Source organism: Nannospalax galili, unplaced genomic scaffold (assembly GCF_000622305.1).
Source record: "Nannospalax galili isolate Female #2095 unplaced genomic scaffold, S.galili_v1.0 scaffold54, whole genome shotgun sequence".
Lineage (NCBI taxonomy): Eukaryota > Metazoa > Chordata > Mammalia > Rodentia > Spalacidae > Nannospalax > Nannospalax galili.
The window spans coordinates 4,635,065-4,661,984 of record NW_008341028.1 but is presented as its reverse complement, the minus strand read 5'-3'; the positions used below and the strand labels follow the sequence as shown (position 1 = coordinate 4,661,984).

At 40.2% G+C, this 26,920-nt stretch overlaps 1 protein-coding gene across 5 annotated transcripts in view; it reads left to right on the top strand.

The window, feature by feature from the left end:
- The window catches only part of Csnk1g1 (casein kinase 1 gamma 1), a 165,548-nt gene that overhangs the window by 58,984 nt on the left and 79,644 nt on the right, over nt 1-26,920 (top strand). For all 5 annotated transcript variants that reach the window (XM_017798997.2, XM_008836295.3, XM_029564984.1 and 2 more), the window contains 2 exons: nt 4,921-4,961; nt 14,772-14,841. In XM_017798997.2, coding sequence (XP_017654486.1) covers nt 4,921-4,961; nt 14,772-14,841 — 111 coding nt within the window. The remainder of the gene's footprint in view (nt 1-4,920; nt 4,962-14,771; nt 14,842-26,920) is intronic.

Genomic DNA, 26,920 nt, shown 5'->3' with positions numbered 1-26,920 from the left:
AGCCTTCAGTCTTTGTAATTAAATTCTTCCAGTGCAAGATTTCTGAGTATTGTATATTCACTGAAGATAGTGACTGAGCAATTGGACTTTTTAAAATTTTTTTATTTATTTTTATTTTATGTGTATGTGTGTATTGCCTGCTTGTAGGTAAGTGCACCCATGTCATGCAGTGCCTATGGAGGACAGAAGAGGCTGTCAGATCCCCTGAAACTGGAGTTATGGATAGTTGTTAGCTGCCATGTGCGTGCTGGGATTCGAACCCAGGTCTTCTGCAAGAACAGTCAGTGTTCTTAACTGCTGAGCCCTATGATCTCTCCAGCCCTGTGATTGAACTTCTAAATGACTGTTTCATGTTGATGTGTTAGTTTTTGAAAAAAATTATTATATTTGTTTTGCCTTCAGGGTAGGAAACATTTGCTGTGGTGTGCATATGAAAGTCAGAGAGCAACTTTTGGGTTTCAGTTCTCTCCTTCTACCATGCTGGTTTCAGGGCTTGAACTCAGATCATCAGGCTTGGTGGCAAGTAAACTCAGTTATCCATCTCATTGGGCCTAGTTCAGTTTTAATGATACATTTGCCCTCTGGCAAAGGAATTTATTTGCACCCAGGAGAATTATGCTTTCACCTCCAGTCTCCCTTAGCAGTTAGAATAAGAGAATTACATATATTCAGTACTTTCAGTGTTCTTATAGAAAGTAAGCAAGAAAAAGCCAGCCAGCACTTTGCAATTTATCACCCACCATGCCTGGTGTTCCATAGGCATTTTCACTTCTTGGCTTCTGTATGCTTTGTTACATTTCCTGGGAAGATGCAAAGAACCATCTGTCCTCCTCAGATAGGACACTGAGAGGCACAAGAAATGATTCTCTCAAAGTCCTGCTTGGTGGATTTATTGAGGTTGTTTACCAGGAACAGAGTAACTAGCAATAGGCTGCATCCCCAGAAGGTCCCAGTCCAGCGTGGGAAGGACTCAAGAACTGCATCGCTGAGTCCTAACCCCAGTCAACCTTCTACTTTTTGTTTACTATGTCACCACCCCCCACAACCACATGAAGCTAAAGGGCATGAGGGCACTGAGTGGTGACTGGAACCTCAGGAAAGGACCCTCCTTCCTCTTCTTCCAGGGAATGTTAGCAGCCCCATTTTCATTACCACATACCTCCCCATCACTGTATTGCTTGCTTATTTTTTTCCTGCTGTGGCTAGGGACCAACTTTTCTATGGGCCTCCACTCTCATTCCTGTTCATGATGGTAGATGGTCACGTCACTCTGGAGAAAATAGCTTCATTACACCACTTAGTATATATTCTTTCATATAGAAAATTGCAGTTGAAAAGCACTTCATAATTGTCTATCACTTTTTGGTTTAGAGAAAACTTAGAGGAAGGCATACTGATAGGCAGAATGATCACCTTCTTCTCCTGGCCTTTTCTGTTCTCCACTCATTAAAGAGTATCATTTTATTTTGTTTTAAAACATGGTCTCATGTAACACAGGCTGACCTCAAACTAGCTATGTAGCTGAAGCTAGCCTTAAACTTTTGGTCTTCTAATCTCTTCCTTTCATGTGCTAGATTACAGTTGTTGGGCCACCATACTTGGCATAAAGACAGAATTTTTATTTTATTTTTTTAAAAAATTTTTATTTTATGTGTAGTGTATGTGTGTATTGCCTGCATGTAGGTAAGTGCACCCATGCCGTGCAATGCCCACAGAGGACAGAAGAGGTTGTTGGATCCCCTGGAACTGGAGTTATGGACAATTGTTACCAGCCATGTGGGTCCTGGGATTCAAACTTGGGTCTTCTGCAAGAACAGTTAGTGTTCTTAACCACTGAGCTCTCCAGCCCTAGGACATAATTTTTAACTTCTGTAGTTTTCATCTCGCTCGCGGATTAAATATAGTCCAAGGGCTGGAGAGATGGCTCAGTGGTTAAGAGCACTGACTGCTTTTCCAGAGGACCTGGGTTCAGTTCCCAGCATTTCATGACAGCTAACAGCTGTCTATAACTACAGATCCAGGGAATCTGATGACCTCTTCTTGCCTTCTCAGGCATTGCATAACACAGGTGCACTTACATACATACAGGCAAAGCACCCATACATGGGGCTGGAGAGATGGATCATCAGTTAAGAACACTGACTGCTCTTGTAGAGGACTGGGGTTCGATTCTCAGCCAACACATGGAGACTAACAACCATCTGTAACGTAAGTTCCAGGAGATCTGACACCGTCTTCTAATCTCTTTAGGCATTGCACAACCTGGGTGCACTTACACACATGCAGGCAATACACGCATACACATAAAATAAAAATAATAAATTTGAAAAAAAATCATAAAAAAAAGAACAACACATACCCATCAAATTTTCAAAAATGTAATCCAAAGGCAGTTTTTCCTTCAAAATGTCTGATATATAAACCCTATTTGTTTTAGTTCTTCTTTGGGGAATTATTACCTTATACCTGAACTAATAATGAAAATATTGAGAACTAGATTTTACCTAGCACTTTGCAGTTTATAAAATTACTTTCACAAATTCTATTCCATGTAATGCTTATAACCACTCTGTGAGATAATGGTTATTATTTAAATGTTCTTCCATGAAGTTTTCCTGTTAGTTTTCTTTCTAGTTATTCACTTCTATTTAAACATATTTTATATTTTAAAAAATACTTTTTAAAATTTTACATGTATGAGTGTATTGCTTGCATATGTGTAAGTGCACCCATACCATGCAGTGCCCTCTGAGGCCAGAAGAGGGTGTTAGATCTACTGGAGTTGGAGTTACGGATGGTTGTTAGCCACCATGGGGTGCTGGGAATTGAACCCTGGTCCTCTGCAAGAGCAGCCAGTGCTCTTAACTGCAGAGCCATCTCTTCAACCCCATTATTTATTGTTTTTATTTTATGTCTATGAGTGTTTTGCCTGCATCACACCTGTGCAGTGCCCTCAGAGGCTAGAAGAGGGTGTCAGATTCCCAGGAACTCGTTGTTAGCTGCCTTATTGGAACTGGGAGTTGAATCCCCGTCCTCTGGGAGAATATCAAGTGCTCTTAACAACTGAACCATCTCTCCAATCCCCTCTTTTTTATTTGTATTTTTTTATTTTTTTGATCTTTTTGAGACAGGGTCTCCCTGTAGCCCCAGCTGTCCTGGAACTCACTGTGTAGACCAGGCTGGCCTTGAACTCACAGAGATCTGCCTGCCTCTGCCTCCCAAGTGCTGGGATTAAAGGCGTGCGCCACCACGCCCAGCTGCCCTCTATTTTTTTTTAAGGATTAATATACTAATTTTATATGTATTGAGTGTTTTTACCTGCATGTATGCATGTGCATACCATGCATGCCTGCTCCCCTTGGAGGTGCCCCTGGAATTGGAGTTACAGGCTGTTGTGAGGTACCTTGTTGGGTGTTGGAAATGGACCCCAGGCCCTCTACAAGAGAAGCAAGTGCTCTTGACTTCTGACCCATCTCTCTAGCTCACCTAGGTCTAGATTTGGTTGGTGCTTTTGTTGTTGTTATTGTTGTTTGTCTTTTTTGAGACAGGGTCTCCCTGTAGCCCAGGTTGGCCTGGAACTCACTATGTAGACTAGGCTGCCCTCAAACTCACAGAGATCCACCTGCCTTTGCCCTCCCAAGTGTTGGGATTAAAGGCCTGCGTCACCATGCCTGGACCAATTATTTATTTAATTTTTTTGGCCTTTTAGAGACAGGGTCTCCCTGTAGCCCCAGCTGTCCTGGAACTCACTATGTAGACCAACCAGGCTGGCCTTGAACTCACAGAGATTTGCCTGCCTCTGCCTCTTGAGTGCTGGGATTAAAGGCATGTGCCACTGCGCCTTCCCAGATTTGTATTTTTAAAATACCATTTGAGGGCCTGGTTAATTTGTTACTTTGTTAATTTTTATATTGCCTCATATGTAATTCATCAAAAGTATAGATCTGATTATGTGACTACCTCCAAATGTTTCATTTTAAACTTTAGGATGGCATTGAATTTCCTAATGTGGCCTCACCCTAATGTCAGTCTTTTGTTGATTTAACTACTCCTGCTCCTTGTCAGGCTTCACCCTTTGCTGATATGAAGCAACTTGGGTCCATCACTGCAAACTGTTCCTCACTTGCAGCCTATGCCATCCTCCCTTGTTTTTATTTGTTTGCGAATACAGTTTCTTCTCCATTGTAATGACTTTACCCATTCTTCAGTTGTGAAAATCCTGCTTGTTCTTTGAGACTTTGTGGGTAAGGGATAAAAAAGGGCAGAATTCCCCTCTCAATTCCCTTGTTCTACCCTCTGTAGTAATCGCCTTGTCTCCTTGCTCACAGCAGTGTCTGGATTGATTGCTCTGCTGTACAAGCGCTATAGTCTCAGTTCACCTTAAATGTTAAATCTGTTACGTGCTAGACAGGCATTCCACAACTGAGCCACATCCTCAGTCTGAGTTTAAATTTCTTTTGGAGGTGGCAAGAGATTTGAGGCAGGGTCTTGTGTAGTCCAGGCTATCCTTAGACTCACTGTAGATGACTTGAATTCATGGTTCTCCTGCCTCCACCTTCCCTAAGCTTAAATTTCTGTCTTTGAAGGTCTGGAATTTCTTCCTAGTTTGCTTCATGGCATAATAATTAGGAAACACTAACATTACATGTATGTGGGGCTAGAAAGGAGAAGAGGGCCAGTGGTTAGTTGCTTTTCTCTTTTTAAACAAAACAAAAACCAAATTGCCCTGTGTAGGTTAAATTTCAGATTCTCAAGCTGTTTTTTGTTAGTTCTGCTGGTTCCCATTATTCTGTCTAGCTTTTTACTTCATGTATGTGAACAGCTAGAACTGTGACCTTTCTCATTACCCTGTAACCCAAGATGTTGCTTTGTATTTCCCAGAAGAATTGTCACTAATACATACATTCTCTTTTCCCTTAGGTAAAAATCTCTACACCAATGAATATGTAGCAATCAAACTGGTGAGTAGAATCTGTTTGTGGTAATTGTGTTTTGGTGCTGTCTCTACTAAGGCCTTTGTACAGGAAATCATTATCATAGGCTTTCACAATAATACTGTTGCTATTTTTACTGTGCATATGATTCCAGATAGTCATTTTTCCCCATCATGATGTTACAGTGATGAATCACTGTATAACTATACATTACAGATAATACAAACTGTATTGTTAGCAATCATGAATCAAAAATTATTATTACCTGCATGTGTGTAAATGTACCCATGTTGTGCAGTGCCCAAGGAGGTCAGAAGAGGGTGTCGGATCCCCTGGAACTGGATTTACAGACGGTGGTTAGCTGTCATGTGGGTCCTGGGAATTGAACCCGGGGCCTCTGCAAGAGCAACCAGTGCTCTTAACCACTGAGCCATCTCTCTAGCCCCTTGACGTCCATTTTAATTGTAAGATATTTATTAATATACTTAACAGAAGAAAACCGAATTTGACCATCTAATCCTGACCTTGAAAAGCTTTCTTACTGAGTACAGTATGTATCCCTGTAATCCCAGTGATTGTGAGGTGGAGGAGGTAGGATCAAGAGTTCAGTATCATCCTCAGTTACATAGATAGTTTGAGGCACACCTGTGCCTTGAGACCCTTTCTCTCTCTCTCTCCTCTCTCTCTCTCTCTCCCTCCCCCTCTCCCTCCCTCCCTCCCTCCCTCCCCTGAGTATGCTATGGTTTCACAATATGTGAATGGATGTGTGACTGAAGGTATAGAATATATAAAACACTAGAGATGCTCGATACTTTAACCTTATAGTTTATTTTCCAATCCAAGCATTTGGAGAATAAAATAGGACACAATTATGCAAGAACGATGGGCCTAATTTTGATGATCCTATGTAAACTATGATGGATAGAAACCCTATTACTATGCCTGTAGAGTTATTGATAGGAAGTCACATAGGCATGCTCTGTGGGGACCAGGGCTCTCAACCACTGAGCCATCTCTCCAGCCTCCTCCTCAAACATTTTTTTAACCTTTATTTGTTGTTCATCTATTTCTTAAGAGATTGTTTCATAAGTTTTTCTTTATTTATTTATTTATTTATTTATTTATTTATTTATTTATTTATTTTTCAGTTTTTTTTTTTTTAGACAGGGTCTCCCTGTAGCACCAGCTGGCCTTGAACTCACAGAGATCCGCCTGCCTCTGCCTCTGCTTCCTGAGTGCTGGGACTAAAGCATGCACCACCATGCCCAGCAAGGTTGCTTAAATTTTAACTGTTACAATAACAGCAATCAAAGGGTTATGTGTTTTACTTTCTGTCTTATTGGTTTGCATTTCCTTGGAAAGCCAGTGAATCAGCTCCTTGGAGTTGGGTACATTTCCATATGAGTGTATTGCCTGCATGTAGGTAAGTGCACCTGTGTCATGCAATGCCCACAGAGGACAGAAGAGGCGGTCAGATCCCCTGGAACTGGAGTTACAGACAGTTGTTAGCTGCCATGTGGGTGCTGGGATTTGAACCCGGGTCTTCTGCAAGACAGCCAGTGTTCTTAACCACTGAACCATCTCTCCAGTCCAACAAGACCCTTTCTTAACAAACAGAAAAAGGATAGCATTAAAGCATTCTCTCCTGCTCTGCTTGGCCCTTTCTTTCATTCAGCTTGTCACTTTGTGGGGTAGTTAGGATTGTTTTATGAAGAAAGAACAGTTGCCAGATTGTTTTCTTTACAGAGGAGAGTGCAGGGAACAGGACTTAGAGCAGGTAATTTATTTATTATTTTATTTTATTTATGTGTATGAGTGTATTGCCTCCATGTATGTGAGTACACCCATGTCATGCAGTGCTGCAGAGGTCAGAAGAGGGCTTCAGATTCCCCTGGAACTGGAGTTACAGATGGTTTGTAGCTGCTATGTGGGTGCTAGGAATAGAACCCAGGTCCTCTGCAAGAGCAGTCAGTGCTCTTAACCACTGAGCATCTCTCCAGCCCCAGAGCAGGTAATTTATAGAGAGTCCCCTTTCCCCTTTTTGAGACAGTGTTTCATATAACCCAGTTGACCTTAAACTCAGTATGTACCTGACTATGGATGACATTGAACTCCTGATCTACCTTTCAAGTGCCAGGATTATAGGTTTATTCTACCATGCTTCTCCCTCTCTTCTCTTTTCCTCTTTTCCCCTCCTCTCTCTTTTCCTCCCCTCCTTTCCCTCTTTTTGTAATAGAGCTTGAATCTAGGACTTCATATATCCCAGGCAAGCACTCTATTACCAACTTATGTCCTCCCCCTTCCACCACCACCCCCTTCTTTTTTGTTTGTTTCCTTTTCGAGACAGGGTCTGGCCTGGTTGGTTCTCCATGTGCAACTCAGGTTGACCTTGAATTTATGCCCTTTTTCTGTTTTGCTGAAGATCTTGAGATAATAATCTTGGATTATTTGTGGCTACTTAACAAGAAGAAGCAGTCCTTAAAACACTTACAGCCAAGTGTCTTAGTGCCCATCTCTAATCCTAGCACTAGGGAGACGGACATGGGAGTATTCCAAGTTCCAGTCCAGACTGGGCTATATAATAAGTATAGTGAGACTGTTTCAAAAAAGTAAAACCAGCTGGTTTTAGTGACATATGCCTTTAGTTCCAGCACTTGGGAGGCAGAGGCAGGGGGATCGAGGACAGCCTGGTCTACACAGCAAGTTTCAGGCCAGCTGGGGCTAAAGGGAGACCCTGTCTCAAAAAAAAGTAAAACCAAAATGAAAATAACAATAGCAAAAAACACCCTCAAACAGTACCAAAAGCTATACCTTTAAAATTTTGTGTTATTACTATGTACTTGATGTTGTTCAATTATTTTTTCAAGATTTCTTTTGAGACTGTCTAGATTTCTTCTATCAAGTTAATTCTACTTGTTTATATATATAAATTTCTATATCATTATTGACATCATTTCTTTTTTTGGGAGGGGGCTCTTTTTGAGGCAGGGTCCCCCTGTAGCCCTAGCTGGCCTAGAATTCCTTATGTAGACCAGGCTGACCTCAAACTCACAGAGATCCACCTGCCTCTGCCTCCCAAGTGCTGGGATTAAAGGCATGCACCACCAGGCCTGGCCATTTCAGTTCCTTTAAAAAAAAAAAAATTATGCTGGGTGTGACTTGGGAGTCAGAGGCAGGTGGATCTCTGTGAGTTCAAGGCCAGCCTGGTCTACATAGTGAGTTCCAGGACAGCTAGGGCTACAGGGAGACCCTATCTCAAAAAGACCAAAAAAAAATTATTATTTTTATGTGTATGAGTGTATTGCTTGCTTGCATGTAGGTAGGTATACCTGTGTCATGTAATGCCCATGGAGGTCAGAAGAGGGCTTCAAATCCCCTGGAACTGGAGTTACAGACAGTTGTTAGCTGCCATGTGGGTATAGTGAATCAAACTCAGGTCCTCTGCAAGAGCAGTCAGTGCTCTTAACCACTGAGCCGTCTCTCCAGCCCTCACTTTTGTTTTATTAAACTTTATTATTCTTTGTGTAGGCAATAAGTAAAAGTAGAATTAAGGGCTGGTTATTGCTCAGTCCTGGGTTCAAAAGGGGGAGGGTGAAAGGGGGGAAAAGAAGGACTAAAGTTACAATTCATGTCACCACTATGGTTGTCTCAGTAACTGTTTCTCTTAAATAAATGTTGAATTTAGGGAGTGTGTAGCATTTCTGTCTTTGGGTCTCAACTCTTGCTGTTGAGCTTATTCAGAAGACATAGAGCTATAGTAATTGAGCTCCTTTAATTGTAAGCAAAATTTGTGTCAAGCATCACAGTCCTATAAGATAGCCATCTGCCATTGGTTTAGGATTTCAGGTGGACTTCTGTGCTCCAGAATAGCTTTGATTCTGGCAGAAGACCAGCTGTCTACTCAAATGAGGCAGTCAACATCTGCTGCAGAAACACAAGAATCGCTGCTACTAGTGTTTCAGCCCTACTTTGTTTGGATTTTCATTGTGGCTCTTGTTTCTTTAGTTTTTAAGAACTTTAAAAAATATATAAAGTAGGATCATGGAGATGGCTCAGTGGGTAAAGGTGCTTGCTACACAAGCCTGACAATCTGAGTTCAGTCTCTGGAATCCACATAAAAGTGGAAGGAGAACCAACTAGAGTCTTCTGACCTTCACACACTCACTGTGGCACAGCCTCTCTCTCTCTCTCTCTCAATAAAAAACTGTTTAAAAATATAGAAAATAGGGGCTGGAGAAATGGCTCAGCGGTTAAGAACACTGGTTGTTCTTACAGAAGACCTGGGTTCGAATCCCAGCACCCGCCTGGCAGCTGACAACTGTCCGTAACTCCACTTCCAGGGGATCCGATGGCCTCTTCTGTCTTTGCAGGCATTGCATGACACGGGCAAACTTACCTACATGAAGGTAATACGCTGATACACATAAAATAAAAATAATAAAATATGTTTTTAAAAAAGATGGCTCAGTGGTTAAGAGTATGTGCTGCTTCCCAGCACCTACATCAGGCAGCTCATAAATGCCTGGAGAGATGGCTTAACAGTTAAGAGCACTGACTGTTTTTCGAGAAGACCAAGGTTCGATTCCTAGCACCCACATGGTGGCAAACTCCATAACTCTAGTTCCAGGGCATCCGCTACACAACACAGGTGTACTTACATACATGCAGGCAAAACATTCATACACATAAAATAAAAATTAAGTGATTAATTAAAAAAGAAAAAAAGCTGTGTTTAGCTGGGTGTCGTGGCGCATGCCTTTAATCCCAGCACTCAAGAGGCAGACGCAGGGGCATCTCTGTGAGTTCCAAGCCAGCTGGGGCTACAGGGAGACCCTGTCTCAAAAAATACCCCCCAAAATAGACTTGGAACAGCTCCAAAGGTTCTGACATCTTCTATTAATCTCCACCAGCAACCACAGATATGTGTGTTCCCACGTGCACATACACAGCACATAAATAAAATTAAATCTTTTAAAAATAAATGTTTAAACCAGGCCTGGTGGTGCATTACTTTAAAACAGGCATTTGGGAGGCAGAGGTGGGAGGATCTCTGTGAGTTTGAGTCTAGCCTGGTTTACAGAGTGAGTTCCAGGCCTCCTGGGGCTACAGGGAGACCCTGTCTCCAAAAGACAACAACAACAACAAAAATGTTTTCAACACTGTAAAAGCTTACTTTCAGATTATAAGAAAGATGTGCTTGTCTTACATGTATAACACCCCGAATTCTAAGGACTGGAGAGATGGCTCAGTGGTTAAGGGTTAAGTACTGTCTGCTCTTGCAGAGAACTGGGTCTGATTTCCAGCACCCAGCTGGCAGCCTAACAAACACCCATAAATCCAGTTCCTGGCAACCTAATGCCCTCTTCTGACCTCTGCAAGCATTGCACGACATGGGTGTACTTACACACATGCAGGTAATACACTCATACACATGAACTATAACTAAAATAATAAATGAAGTCTTTAAAAAACAAACAACGGGGCTGGAGAGATGGCTCAGCGGTTAAGAACACTGACTGTTCTTGGTTGAATCCCAGCACCCACATGGCAGCTAACAACTGTCTGTAACTCCAGTTCCAGAGGATCTGACAGCCTCTTCTGTCCTCCGCGGGCATTGTACAACGTGGGTGCACTCACTTACATGCAGGTGATACCTGCATACACATAAAATAAAAATAATAAATAAAAATTTTTTAAAAAGGACAAACAATATGCACACACACAAAGTAGCCTGCATGGTGGCTCATATTTGTCATCTCAGCACTTGGGAGGCTAGAACCGGGATGATCACTGTAAGTTCTAGGCCAGCCTAGGCTGCATAAGAAATTCCAGGCCAACCTGGGTATGGAATGAAAGATCCTGCCCCAGAAAAACAATATGCATGTGTGTGTATATATATGTATACATGTACATATGGTGATTCATACCTGTAATCCCAGTACTCATAAGGTTGAAGAAAATCAGCAGTTGAAGGTCATCTCCTGCTATCTAGTAACCTAGCAAGTTCAAGTCTTACCTGTTACCATGAGATCCTGTCTAAAAAAAATAATAATAAAAATAAAAAAATTTGAAAACCTCAAAATGTATACGTATATACTTAGCCATACACAGAAAATAAACAGAATGGTGTACTGAATTTCTCTTGTAACTATTTAACCAAATTTCTATGGTTAAAAGTAAAATAAAATTCTCTGTGTGCTGATTATCTTGGTGCTTTTCTCTAAGCTACTATGTTTGGAAAGCTTTCTATGCTTAGTGTGTTCAGAACAGATCCTCAAGCCATGTTTGCTTGAGGACTGCAACCATGTGCTGAAGAGATTGAAAGGTCTAAGTTCTTGAACCTGTGATAAAAAGCCCTTGTATTTGAATATATGTGGGGCGTATGCTCACTTTCAGCCCTGGGACTCTGTAAAGCATTTCGGTTTTCATTAACCAAGTTATCAAAGGTCATATTGAATATTTCCTGTTAAAGTATCTAGCATGAAATTCAAGGAAAAGATCCCGTGCTTTTAAAATCCATTTCCTTTGTGGTTTGCCATTATCTAAAAATTATTTCCCCAGAGCAATCTTTTCTCCTAGTGTTTTCCTACTCTAGTCCCATCTTGTTTTGTCATGTTCCTGTTTGGTTTCTTACAAATTTATTACTGGTGATTTTTCTCTTAGACACATTTTGTAACTGGCTGCTTTGTTGATCAGGTAGTTATCTGCAACCAGACAAAGAGTTATCCCTTTATCTGAAGAGATAAAATCATTACCATATTATTATTAATCTTAAGTACTTTCTCTGGACTGAGATAACCTTGGGAAACTTGAAGTCGGACTCTTCGGTGCTGTGAATTCTTTAATAGAGTTCTTCACAGATATGAAATTCATCTCTCTAAATTGATTTAGCTTAAACTTTCCTAAAAGCACCTGATAAACTATGTAATTTTAAGTAAACTTCTGAGTTCTGTGATTTATAGACTATATGTCCTAAGAAAAATGTAGATTACCTTTTAGGTAGCAGAAATGTATTATGTATTTTGGTGGATTGCTTCCCTAGTATTCTAGCTTCTTTTCAATTGCTGTGACAAAACACTCTGACCAATACCAACTTGGGGAGGAAAGGGTTTATTTCGCTTTCATCTCCTGGGTCACAGTTCATCAGGGAGCCCAAGGTTGGGACTCAGGGTAGGAACCTGGAGGCAGGAACTGGAGCACAGGCCATGGAGGAATGCTGCTTAACTGACTTGCTCCCCTGGCCTCTGCTCAGCCTGTATTCTTATACAATACAGAACAACCTGCCCAGGGGTGGTACCACCCACAGTGGGCTGGGCCCTCCCACATCACTCAAAAATCAAAAAAATACCCCACAGACTTGGCCATAGGTTAATCCAAGGGAGGAAATTCTCCAGGTGCAGCTCCTCAACCCAGGTCTGTCAAGTTGACACTATAGCTATTCAGCACACCTACTATGCATGAAGCCCTGACTTCAGTCCCCAGCACCATGTCAAACTTGAGTGTGGAGGCACATGCTTGTAATTCAGCATTCAAGAGGTAGAGGCAGGAGTATGTACGTGCAGAAGTAGAATTGAACCCACCACATCATTTTCAATTGCAACATTTTATTTATTTATGTTTGTTCTTTGAGTCTGGCTCTCATGTAGTTTAAGCTTACTTTAAACTTTGCCATGTAGCCAAGGATATCCTCAAATTCTAGTGTTTTTTTTTTTTTTTAGTAAGGGTCACACTCTGTAACCTAAGCTGGCCTCAGAGCAGTCTTCCCACCTCAGTCTCCCTAGTGTTGGGATTACAGATGTAAACCACAGTGCTTAGCTCTGTGTGTGTGTGTGTGTGTGTGTGTGTGTGTGTGTGTGTGTGTTTCACTGTGTAGTCTAGGCTTCCCTCCTTATAGTCTACCATAGTCTCAAACCAACATCCTCCTGCCTCAACCTCTTAAATGCTAAGGCTATAGAGATTTTTTAAAAACTGAATCCTCCTGTAACCCCAGCTGGCCTGAAACTCCTTGTGTAGACCAGGCTGGCCTTAATCTCACAGAGATCTGCCTGACTCTGCCTCTCAAGTGCTAGGATTAAAGGCATGTGGTAATTTTTACTTATTTATATACAAAAGCAATAAGAAACTTTATCTTATAGGATAATCTTTGGTTGCCCTGTCAGCTATTTATCAACACTGTAGGTCAGTTCAGAACAATTAACCAGTCAGTTCTTAGTTTTGGCTTAGAGCAAAGTGTGGTTGTTTGTCAACTTTACCTCTAATGTATTTAGAAAATTCCCCTCCTTCTTGTTATTTGGTTTGGGTTCATTGTGGTTGGTGTTGCTTTGAGGCTGAATCTCATTCTATAGCCCAAGGTGGCCTGAAACTTACTACCTAACTCAGGCTGGCCTCATGCTCCTATCTGTTGGTATTGCAGGCCTGGCAGAAAAGTCCCATTTTTTTGGAATCTAGTTTAAAAAAATAAAGCAAGCTGGGCATGGTGGCGCACGCCTTTAATCCCAGCACTTGGGAGGCAGAGGCAGGTGGATCTTTGTGAGTTCGAGGCCAGCCTGATCTACATAGTGAGTTCCAGGACAGCTTGGGCTACAAGGAGACCCTGTCTCAAAAAAGACAAAAAAATAAAAAATAAAATAAGACAAAAATGTGAAAATAGAAGGCCTATTTGGGAAGAAGGAAATCAGTGAGATGGTGGAGAGAGGATAAGAGAGGGTGATGGAAGGGGGTGAGTACATTATCTGTGTGTATGAAAGTGACATAATGAAACTCATTATTTTGTACAATTGATATATACCAATAAAAAGAAAAAACTCTGCCCCTAAATACAAAAGAAAGAAAATTACTATTATTGAAAATTTGAACACCACTTTAATTAAAGTTAGTTAAGTTGTATTTATAACTTTAATTCTCATAAATGTAAATAGATAAATGCATAGTAATGTTCCTAACAACACTGTTTATAATATTGAAAGCGGAAAACAGTGTTTATATGTGCATAGGAGTCCTTCAACCAGTAGAAATGTTACATACCTTATACAAATCACTCAACAAAAAATATAGTAGGCTGTCCTCTTTTTAAACTTATTTACAAGAGTTTCTAATATATATTGATACAGATAAACACTTGGAGCCTGGCATGGTGGTACATCTAATTTTAGCACTCAGGATACTAAGACAGAAGGTTGCAAGTTTGAGGCCAGCCTGGACTATATAGAGAGTTCAAGGCACATGGTCTCAAAAACAAACAAAAAACTTAGAAAAAGTTACAAAGCATTAATAGTGGCTGTCTAAAATGATAAAACTTCAGATTATTTTTAGTTAGTTTTTGTGTATTTGAAAGTTTTATCATGCATTATTTTTCTAAAAGTAAACTGTTTACTACCCAGAATTCATAATTACACAAGCAAGAAATATGCACTATGCTTCAGATTTCACATCTGAACCAGGCATGGTAATCCTAACACTTAGGAAGTATATTCAGAAGATTAAGAGTTTGAAGTCATCCTATGCTACATAGTGATTTACCGGAAAGGAAGGGAAAGGAGGAACAAGAAGGAAGAGAGGAGAACACATTTCAGAAGAGTATTTCATACTGTGGGAGCTACCTTTGATTGATGGCTCATGGAGAGTATCTTTGACTAGCCATGAGAGGGGTTGCATGTAATTTTAGTCCACTTCATCTTTTTTTAACTGTACATCAAAGATAAAGTGTGGTAAGAAAGGACTGTCGTATGTGGATATCATCGCTGAAACAATAAGTGATCTTTGTTTACTCTGAAAAATCTAAAAATTAAAAAAGACCCATTTGTTTAAATTTGATTGGTTTTTCTTTTTGGATTTCAGGAACCAATAAAATCACGTGCGCCACAGCTTCATTTAGAGTACAGGTTTTATAAACAGCTTGGCAGTACTGGTAAGTCAAGTTTTCTTTTTCTTTATTTATTTAGCTTAGTTGGAAACCCTAAAAAATGCAAATTTTTGGTCTGGTTTACCCCTTTTACTAGATCATATATGCTTATAGGATAAGAGTTACACATAGCCAACCAGAAGCGGTTTGCTCTCTGGTTCTGGAGGTGCAGTTGAATGGAGAGCCTTAATGCCATGACCTGGCTCACAATCAATTCTTAGACGTTTTCACCTGCTGAAAATATACATGCTATGAAGATTCTGGATTTTTTTTGTGTGTGTGTGTGTGTCTGTATTCCAAAAGAAAGGAGAAAACGATTGGTAATTTTCATGCTATGCTTTACAGCATTGAGATACAGTCTAAAATATAGCAACACTGAGATTTCACTCATTGTTTTCATTTGTTTACAAGAGCCGTAAGATTGTAATAATATAGAACCATTGTGAATTTGTAAAAATGTAAGTCTTGAGCTAGAGATATATATAGCTCAGTGGTAGAGTATCTGCTTGCCCATGTGCAAGGTTTGTGTTCAGTCCCTAGTAATGCCCCTGCCCCTAATATATAGTTTTTAAAAAATGCTTAATTTGTTTACCTGAAAGCTCTAATTTCTAAAATATCTTAATGGACTTTCAGAAACATGCTTTGACTAAGCAAATGCTACTACTAAATAGGCTCGCCTATAGGTTACCTCTCTCAAAAGGGTTATATCTATAACCTACTGAAGCCATGATAGGTTTTTCTCTTTCATTGAACTTAAAATAGTTTTTGCTCACAGTAGCCTCTGGGCATATATTTGTTGACTGACTGTATCTTTTAGAATGGAATGCTTCTGGCATAAGATTTAAGACTAGAAATTGAATTCACAGGATGTATATATAACTTGAGGCTTACTTTCCTGGCCTCAGAATGAAATTGATGGGTTGGCATGTTTGTTTATAAATAAATTTATTTCTATTTATAGCTACTGTATACATTGACAAACAGTGAGTTCACAAGGATACTAAGAGCCTATAGGTCATCTCTAGTTGGTCTTTTTGTCTTGGTATAAGTTGGTTCTTCCATGTGAGGGCTTACTTGCCCAGCATGCCCATCTGTAACCAATCTCCTTAACTTCCCACTATTTCTATTTCTCCTTCGTTCTTTGACATTTCTATATCCTGATAGTTCTCTTTTAATGGCATTACCACAGCTGCAGGCACCATAGTTACATAATTTAAAAATTTATAGAATTTGATACACGTAGTTTAAAAAATGGATTATTAATTGAAAACAATTATAGATTCTCAAAGAATTCTAAGACCATGTTGGTTGGGCTCTTGGTTTTGAGACAGATATCGTATACCTCAGGCTAGTCACAAATTCCTAATCTTCTAGTTTCCACCTCCCAGCTGCTGGAATTATAGATGTGCACCACCACACTCAGCTCCCAGAGCTAAATTCTAATTTTTTCCCTCTTTCTGTTCTAGTTTTGTAATGTTGCTTTGGTTTGCTTTGGTTATTTGAGACAGAGTCTTACTCTGTAGCGCTCCGGCTAGCTTAGAATTCATTGTGTAGCCCAACCTGGCCTCTAATTCATGGTAGTCCTTCTACCTCAACCTCTTAAGTATCAATTATAGGTATGAACCATAATACCTAGTTCATAATGTTTTTCTAAGTTTCATGAATTTCAGGGTGATAACTATCTTCTCCCAATTATGATAAGTACATTTATACATGTCTCACAAATCTGAGACACAGGTAAAAATATTCCTAATCCAACCCTACATAGATGTTTGAGTGGGCCTGGGGAAGATGACCAGGCCGGTTTCCAGTATTTCTTTTGTAAGCCCTCCCAGATAAAACCACCAGATAAAGCCAATCTTTGAATTTTTTTTTTTTTTGAGACAGTGTCTCCCTGTAGACCCAGCTGTCCTAGAACTCACTATGAAGACCAGGCTGGCCTCAAACTCACAAAGATCCACCTGCCTCTGCCTCCCAAGTGCTAGGATTAAAGGCATGCGCCACCATGCCCAGTTCGATCTTTGATTTTTAATGTTAAGTCATGCACAGTGGTGTATATCTGTAATCCCAGCAATTTGGAAGGCTGAAATAGGAGGATGACTTGAGCCCAGCAGTTGAGTACCACAGCATCTGAAAATGGAAAATAGGGCTAGAATATAGCTCAGTGGTAGAGTACTTGCCTGACTTGTGCAAGTGGGTTCAGCTTCAGAGAAAAATAATCTCATCTCAATAGTATATGGGAATAAAATCTGTGCTACTGGGTTTATGCTCTTTCTAAATATAAAACACTACAGTTGGGAAGTGAAAGATATTTGGAATCACTCATATTGATCCAAAAATCTTCCTTTTTCCTTTTTGTAATTTTCCTGGAACCCAGTTAGGCCTTCTGTACTAGCTCACAGGCCTTTGTCACAGCTGTTGTGTGCTGTACTGTTTACCATCCACCTCCCAGTCTGCTTTTAAGCCAGATTTCCTCACTTTGGTCAGTCTTGTTGCACAATATGGTTTCTGGATACTTCATTTTTGGTGGTACACTAGCAAGCATGGGCACACATGTATAGGACATATATAGACACGCAGGTAGGTGGATAGCTTTAAACAGAAATGTTTTCGTTTATTTTGTGGACTGAGGATCAAATCCTGGTCTTTATATACACTAAACAAGCTATGACTCCAACCTCTTCCTTAGCTTTTATTTTTTTGACAGGGTCTCCCTATAACCCTAGCTGTCCTGGAGCTCACTGTGTAGACCAAGCTGTCCTCAAACTCACAGAGATCTGCCTGCCTCTGCCTCCCAAGTGCTGGGATTAAAGGTATATACCACCATGCCTGACACATACTTGACTGAATGCTTTTATACTGTTATACTCAGCTGAAACCTGTTAATCTTTTTATTTTAAACTTTTTATTTTATGTTTGAGTGAGTGTATTGCCTGCATGTATGTAAATGTACCTGTGTGTGCAGTGCACATGAAGGTCAGAAGAGGCATTGGAGCCCCTGGAACTGGCGTTAAGGAGAGTTTGCCGTCATGTTGGTCTTGGGAATTGAACCCAGGTCCTCTGCAAGAGCAACCAGTGCTCTTAATTGCTGAGCCATCTCTCCAGCCGTCTATAAACCTTTTTAATACAAGCTGCATTTTACAATTGATTTTTTTTTCTTTTGTCTTTTTGAGACAGGGTCTCCCTGTAGCCCCAGCTGACAGCTGTCCTGGAACTCACTATGTACACTGGAGTGGCCTTGAACTCACAGCGATCTGCCTGCCTCTGCCTCCTGAGTGCTAGGATTAAAGGCATGTGCTACCATGCCTGGCTTACATTTCATATTGACTTTTAACTACCTAAGCCTGTTAAATATCATCCTATCTCATCATCACTACTGAAATGTTTTTAATCTTTTTTTTTAAATCTTTTTTTTTTTTTTTTTTGACAGGCTCTCCCTTTGGTCCCAGCTGGCCTGTAACTGTGTAGACTAGGCTGACCTCGATCTCACAGAGATCCACCTGCCTCTGCCTCTGCCTCTTGAGATTTGGGACTGAAGACTCAATACCACACCGGGCTTTATTTTTAGTCTTGATTTTGTTAATTCCATTGGTGATTATGTATAGACTATTTCTGTTTGTTTCTTTTGTTGTTGTTGTGTGTATGTTGTGGTTGTATAGTTGCTCCTCCTCCTGAATAAATGATAAGCGTCTTGTGAGTGAGGTTTGCCTGTTCTTGACTTTTGTATCTTAAGTATATTTTAAGGCTTAACATAATTCAGTCACATGTTAGGCAGTCAGTATTTGAGGAAGTTAGGAAGATTCAATAAGTTTACTTTTTTTTGCCATATTACTAACAAAAATATTCCTTGAAGATGGTCAAAAGATGGAAAATTATTTTAAAATAGATCATTTGACAATAAGAAGACAAGATTTTAGCATGTCTCATTGTAAATATAAGTGTGAACACTAGGACTTGTTCCCATCTTATAAGCATAAATATTTGTCCATCTTTTTTCAGAGTCATTTCCAAGCTGCAGTTGAGACTCCTCAGTAGTCACTCCTCAATGTGAGCAGCCAAAACACATATGCCACTGTCTTCAGATCACAGTATTGTTGCAGCATTATAAATAGACAACCTTTTCTTACCAGAGGCATATAAGGATCAAAATAATGTGATCAGTATTGTACTCACTAGTGCTTTGTCGTTATTCATCACAGACCAGTGATGTGTAAAATATTTGGGTATCTGGGGCTGGAGAGATGGCTCAGTGGTTAGGAGCACTGATGACTATCACAGAGGGCCTGGGTTTGGTTCTCTGCATCTGCATGGCAGCTAACAACTGTCTATAACTCCACTTCCTGGCAATATGATGCCCTCTTTTGGCCTCTGTGGGTATTGCATGCATGTGGTGCACTTAAATCCATGCAGGCAAAATATTCATACACATTAAATAAATCAGTCAATAAGTGGATAAATAAATACTATTTGGGTATCTTGAGAAGTGATTTTTTAAAATTTATCTTTTATTTTTGGAGGGTTCTTTTGCATATGTGTGGAGCCAAAGGATAACATCTAGGTAGTCTAGCAAGCCACCATGCTCCAGGGAACCCCTGTCTCTACTTGTAGGTCATTGGGATTACAGAAAGCTACCATACCTACCTGGCATTTCTGTAGGTGCTAGAGGTTCTAACTCTAGTCCTTACACTTCCATGGCAATGCTTTGTGCCCTCGCTCTCATACACACACACCCCTTTCATGTAGTACAGGCTGACCTTGAACTCCCAATCCTTTTAAGTGCCAGAATCACAGGTGTGTGTCACAATGCCTAGCAATAAGGGAGATTTAAACATTAAAATCAGCTCATTGTAGCTGAGCATGGTGGCCTATGCCTTTGATCCCAGGCATGTGGATCTCTGTGAGTTCAAGGCCAACTGGGGCTACAGGGAGACCCTGTCTCAAAAAGACCAAAAAAAAAAAAAAAAAGGGGGTTGTGATTTTAAAGAATATCTATTGGCTTTTGTGATTAAAATCTGAGGCTTTAAATTTGCTAAACTAGAAGCTTTTGTGTTTGCTTGACAGTATGACCATTTTTTTCCTTCTGTTCTTAATCACTACTTTTGTTTTTTGGACCCTCATTTTACCTTGACTATGTCATCTGGAAATTCACACACGTTTTCTAATCATGTGGTTATAAATCAAAAGTTACAGAACTGAGTATTGTGGACATAGTTCAGGTTGGAGTTCTTGCTCATTGTCCTTTCCCTTTCTTGTTGGGATTCTACTTTTTCCCTTGTATCCACTATGTTCTCTAGCAGATGGTTTACATTCTTACTGATTGTAGTATCATCACTAAACATTTCAAGACCTGAACTTTTACTCTGAAAATTGGTATCTCTTAGATATTGAAGAAAGTAAGGGGAGCCTTGAGGGCCTTGAGACCACGTACAGCTTTTTGTGGTTCTGGGAATCAGAGCTAGGGCTTTGTACATGCTAGGAAAACATCTTTTGAATTTTGAGATAGGCTTTCACTATATAGCCCAAGTTGACTTTGAACTGACTTTGTAGCCTAAACTAATCTTGAACTTTAAATCTCATGCCTTACCCTCCCCAGCCCTAGTACTATAGGGCTGCATCGCCATTTCCAGCAAACCCCCCGCCCCAGGATTGAACTCAGAGCATGAAACATGACAGGCACTTAGCACTTTGACTGAGCCATCTCCCCAGCCCACGATTAATTTTAATAATACTGACTTAAAAAATTTATGCGTGTGAGTGCACCTGTGTCGTGCAGTGCCTGCAGAGGTCAGAAAAGGGTGTGGGATCCCCTGGAACCAGAGTTAGGACTGTTATTAGCTGCTGTGTGAGTGCTGGGAATTGAACCTAGGTCCTCCTTAAGAGCAGTCAGTGCTCTTAACCACTGAGCCAACTCATTTTTTTTAAAGACAGGCAGTGGATTTATTGTCTCCTGTGTCTTCCATAACCTAATTGTAAAAAATAAAAAAGCCCAAAATACTTACTTCTCACACATATCCTGGGCCATGAATTAACAGTTTCAGGTGTAAGTTCAACATACGATAATAAAGTGGTGCAACATGTTTCTTGTCTTTCTAAACACCTTGCAGAAAGTAAAAATAACAAACGGTGGAATGAACTGCCTTAAGCAGTACGATTCCTGTTTCTGAGGAAGAGGTCATTAAACAGTTGTAAATTTGGAATGTTAAAAGATTTGTATGCTCAGTAGAGGTTAGAATACTTGACTTTTTTCCAATTTTTTAAAAAATTATTTTTTATGCATATGAGTATATTACTTGCATGTAGGTAGGTGTACCCATATCATACAATGCCCATGGAGAGCAGAAAAAGTGTTGGATCCTCTGAAACTTGAGTTACAAATGGTTGTTAGCTGCCATGGGAGTGCTGGAACTCTAACCAGGGTCCTCTGCAAGAGCAGCCAGTGCCATCTCTCCAGTCTCAGAATACTTGACTTTTTAAAGACTGATTTGAACCCAGAGCTTTTGAAGAAATCTTTAATGAACACATGGTAGCTTGCAGAAACATCACTGGCTTATTTCTCCTGAATATTTAGATTTAGATTTAGCACCTTCCTCCATTTCTGAAGACAAAAACTTTTTGTGCATTTCTGTGGATTGAACTTTGTGCATACTAGGCAAGTGTTCTGCTTCTGTATTACATCTTTACCCTAAACTGATTTCTTAAAAGTTAATTACATTACAAATACAACCCTGATAAAAAAAAAAAAGAACATCCAACAATTACTGAGTCAGAATGAGGGTGGTGTCCTTTTTTAATATTATATTTATTATCTTTATTTTATTAACAGTTGCATGTTGTATGTGTATGAGTGTATTGCCTGCATGTATGTGAGTGCACCTGTGTCGTGCAGTGCTACAGAGATCAGAAGAGGGCTTCTGATTCCCCTGGAACTGGCATTAAGGACAGTTTGTAGCTGCAATGTGGGTGCTGGGAATCGAACCCAGGTCCTCTGCAAGAGCAGCCAGTGCTCTTAACCGCTGAGGCCATCTTGCCAGCCCCAATGGTGTCTATTTTGAAGTGGCAAGGCTCAAGACTAAATTTTTATTTACAAGTTGTATGGATCATTGAGCCTGTGGTTTGTGGAGAATTTCTAAATTTAGGGTAAGGAAGAACAAAGATTGTTACATACGAAAATCTTTATAAGGCGGGGCATGATGGCATATGCCTTTAATCTTGGCATTTGGGAAGCAAAACCAAATGGATCTCTGTGAGTTTGAGGCCAGCCTGGTCTAGCAAGTTCCAGGCCAATTCAGGGGTACATACTGAGACTTGTCTCAAAAAGGGGGAAAAAAAGCAAAAAACAAAACTGTATGTATTGATTATGACAAATTATTTTCTTTTCCTGTCTAGTGAAAAGCCAAAATTAGATTTTTCTCCTATGTTAAACAAGTCCTTTGGTTTTAGTTTTGTTTCATTCTTTTTTTTTTAATTTATTTTATTTTGGAATGTGTGTGGGTGGGATATGTGTTCATAACTACAGGTGCTGGTGAAGGCTAGAACGAGGAGTTGGACCACCTGGAGCTGGAATTACAGGTGGGTGCTCGGAGCCAAGTTTTGGTCCTCTGCAATAGCAGTTCGGGTTCTTAACCACTGAGACAGTTCTCCAGCCCCTTCATTTCCTCTTACATCACTGTGGGTGGGAGGATTGGTTGGCTGGTAGGTTGGTTTTTGAGACAAGGTCTCATGTAGCCAAGGCTGGCTTCAAATTCATTTTGTAGTCAAAGATGATTTTTTTTTTTTATTGTGAGTTTCTTGCCTCCATCTCCCAAATGCTGGGATTACAGGTGTGCACCTACATCTGTTTTATCACTTAATTGATTTTTGAAGGCACAGAATGCTTCAGCATTGAATCCAGCTATTCTATCTTGTTTCTATGGATTGTTCTCTGTGTGCAACATTAGGAGTCAGAGTTTAACCATTAATTCTAAATTCATGGTATTTGCCTTTTTGGTAGCTTTCAGTATTTGGTACTGTAGGCCCAGTTTTTCACAAGAAAGAATAGCACTGTTCAGTCATAACAGTTAAAGGCTGTATGCCTTATAGTCTACAGATGAAAGCATCCTGTGAGTTTAACCATTTTACTTTATCATTTTCTTCTGTCATCAGTTTTACATTAATTGTATTGTCATTAGGGGCAAGTTCCAAATTTATTTTCCTTTTAAGGGAATGTTTTTAGGTTTCACTGTGCTCTCAGGGTCTTTTACTTAAGAAGATACATAAATTGGTAGTTTAAAATTTTCCCAGGATCTCTCTCATTTTTGTTTATATTCTAGCACACAGGAATAAAACTTGGTAGATGACAGTTTGGGGTAAAGATGGCCAAGAACTTATAACCTAAATAGATGTACGTTAGGAGAATGACCCTATAAGGATGAATATCCGTATGGTTAGATATTGGCAAGCCACAGATGGACATCTTATGCATGTTTACCAATTGAATAACATGAATAAACCGGAACTAAACATGCAGCTGAAATAGGAAGAGGAAGGGGGCAGAGGGAGGGATGATGCGTCACCACAGGCAAGAACAAATCAGAAAGGGTTAAGGATTGGGAGAGAGGGCACATGATAAGAAAACAGGAGGAGGTTCAGAAATGAGAATGCAAACAAAGTGTGTTGAAGGCCTCTGATTTAGCTTGAACCCATACAATTCCCTTCATTACTGCTCTCAGAGTGAAGCTGTCTCTTAGAAATGATGGGGGAGAAGTGTTGTTTTAAATGTTTTATTATTGTATGTGTGTGTTTATAATGGGGAAGGGGCATGAGTGTGCTGCAATGCATGTGTGGAGGTCAGAGGACAACTTGGTGGAGTTGGTTCTCTCCTCCCATCTTTACATGGATTCCGGGGATCAAATGGTCATCATGCTTTCTGGGCAAGCAGTTTACCCACTGTGCCATCTTGCTAGTTCCCATAAGTAATGGTTTTAAGCAATAGCTCTGGTTTTAGTAAAAGTGCTAGAGTAAATTCCCTCTACCAGACATTTAGAGAGAACTAACTTTTTTATTTTATTTTTTTATTATTTTATGTGTATGTGTGTATTGCCTGCATGTAGGTAAGTGCACCCGAGTTGTGTAATGCGTGTGGAGGACAGAAGAGGCTGTCGGATCCTCTGGAACTGGAGTTACAGACAGTTATTAGCTGCCATGTGGGTGCTGGGATTCAAACCTGGGTCTTCTGTAAGAACAGTCAGTGTTCTTAACTGCCAAGCCATCTCACCAGCCCCCTGGAGAGAACTAACGTTAAGAGAAGCAGAAACTACAGTGATCTCTTTGCTTCTGGAGCCTTCTTAAATGTACTGACTACAATACTTAATTTCATTTGTACAGCAGCCTGCCTGGGGAAAACTCCTAAGGGCTTTAGAAATAGGTGTCATAGCTTTGCTTCTTTAAGTCTGAGCTGTCATATCCTACTTTCTAATCTATTAATGGCTATGCCGCTGATCTCCTGTAAAGAAAATGCTAATCTTCACATCAGCAAGTGGCAGATCCTTATTGAAATTTAGTAAAAGCAAGAAAGCCTATGTAGAAATCTCACTATGCTAATAAAACAATTTATTAAATACCAATAGACATTTTAAAAAATATTTTATTTATTGGGGCTGGAGAGGTAGCTCAGTGGTTAAGAGCACTGATTACTCTTGCCGAGGACCTGGGTTTGATTCCCAGGACCCACGTGGCAGCTATGAACTGTCCTTAACTCCAGTTCCAGGGGCTCTGATGGCCTCTTCTGTCCTCCACAGGCATATTTTATTTATTATTTTTATTTTATGTGTATGAGTGTATTGCCTACATGTAGGTAAGTGCACCCGTGTTGTGCATTGCTGCAGAGGTCAGAAGAGGGCTTTGGATTCCCCTGGAACGACAGTTTGTAGCTACTATGTGGGTGCTGGGATTCGAACCCAGGTCTTCTGCAAGAACAACCAGTGTTCTTAACTGCTAAGCCATCTCTCCAGCCCCCAAACAGGCATTTTTAATGATAATGTCTTTATCTTTTATTTTCCCTTTCTTTTTGAGACTGGGTCTCACTATGTATCTCAGGCTGGCCTCCCAAATGCTGAGATTAAAGGTGTACACCACCACACCTGACTTTTTCTTTAGTTTTTTTGAGATAGGGTCTCCTAGTCCAGGTTGGCTTTAAACTCATAATGTAGCTAAGGCTGGCCTTGACTACCTTTGCCACCCGAGTTTTGGGATTATAGGCACAAACTAATATGCTTGGCTTTCCGCCCCCATTTTTGAACACAGAATTTTGGCAACTCAGCAAAGGTCACACAGTGGGCAAACCTGAACTGGGAATGTATTTTTTGCATGTTTGTGTCTGGGGCCATCCCATTGTTCTTTACTTAATTATCAAATATTGGAGATTATTGTAAAAACTTTTAATGAGGGGCTAGAGAGATGACTCAGCAGTTCAGAGCACTTTTCCATTCTTGCAGAAGATCTGAATTTGGTTCCCAGCACCCATATAACAACTTATAACTATCTGTAACTCCAAGGAGATTCGCACCGTCTTCTGTCTTCCAAGAGTACTGTATGCATGTGGTGCATTTACATACATTCAGGCAAAACACTCATACACATAATTTTTAAAAAATGATTAGGCTTTTGCCGGATGTGGTGGCACACGCCTTTAATCCCAGCACTTGGGAGGCAGAGGCAGGCGGATCCTCTGTGAGTTTGAGGCCAGCCAGCCTGGTCTACAAAGTAAGTTCCAGGCAGCTGGTGCTACAGGGAGACTCTGTCTCAAAAAAGTAAATAAAGTGCTTTTAATCAGGCCCAATGCTTTGAACCTTTCTTTTTTTCCCCCAGTGTAAGATATCTTGTTTTATATCATGCCCCTCAAATTTCATGTTTTTTTTTTTTTTTTTTAAGTCTTTTTTGAGACAGGGTCTTCCTGTAGCCCCAGCTGTCCTGGAATTTACTATGTAGACCAAGCTGGCCTTGAACTCACGAGATCCACCTGCATTTGCCTCCCAAGTGATGAGATTACAGGCGTGCGGCACCACGCCCGGCATAAATTTCATGTTTTTTTAAAAAATACTTATTTTTATTTTGTGTGTATGAGTGTACTGCCTGAATTTGTGTAAGTGCACCTGTGTTGTGCAGTGCCGGAGGAGGTCCCAAGAAAGCTTCGGATTCCCCTGGAACAAGAGTTACTGATGGCTGTTAGCTGCCATGTGGGTGCTGGGACTCGAACCTGGGTCTTCTGAAAGAGCAGTCAGTGCTCTTAACTGCTGAGCCATCTCTCCAGCCTCCAAATTTCATGGTTTTGAATGCTATCTTTGTTACATCTAGAACCTTTAGTGGGTTTTTAGATTTTAAAACATTTTTGCAAATTAATGATTTATGTTAAATGGTCTGTACCATGGATATAATTGAAAACCTCAGCTACCATATGCAAGAAATTTTCTTTACCCATTGAAACATTTATGATGTGAATAAAGAAATTGCTCATAAAGCTGATCAGCCCTTTCAGTATTGAAGTTGCTGAGGAGGAATGATTTTATATGTCTTAAAAAGAGACAGGAAGTGCTACTTTCTACCAGAAAAAAAAGCTTTGAATATAGACAACTGTTTAGTTAATAGGAACATCATTCTGCACCAACAGAGGAATGAATAAAGCATAATTCTGATGAGTTTAAGAATGTGTGAGATTGATAAAACTTAACTATAATGTTATGACCTTTCTTAGAAGAAGTTGATCCTTTAACAAGGGATTCCTCAACTTAGTTGTTCCTCATGTATGCTTAAGAAGTTTAGAAGAGGGGCTGGAGAGATCGGTCAGAGGTTAAGAGCACAGGCAGCTCTTCCAAAGAACCCAGGTCAGTTCCCTGCACCAACATGGCAGCTAACATATGTCCTTAACTTCAGTTCCAGGGGATCTAGTGCCCTCTTCTGGCCTTTGTGAGCATTACATGACACAGGTTCACTTACATACTTGGACACAAAACACTCATACACATAAAATTAAAAAAAAAAAAACATTTAGAAGAATGTTTTTTGTATAGGAAATTTTCCCATCAATAAAAGAAAGGAAAGGATAGAATAA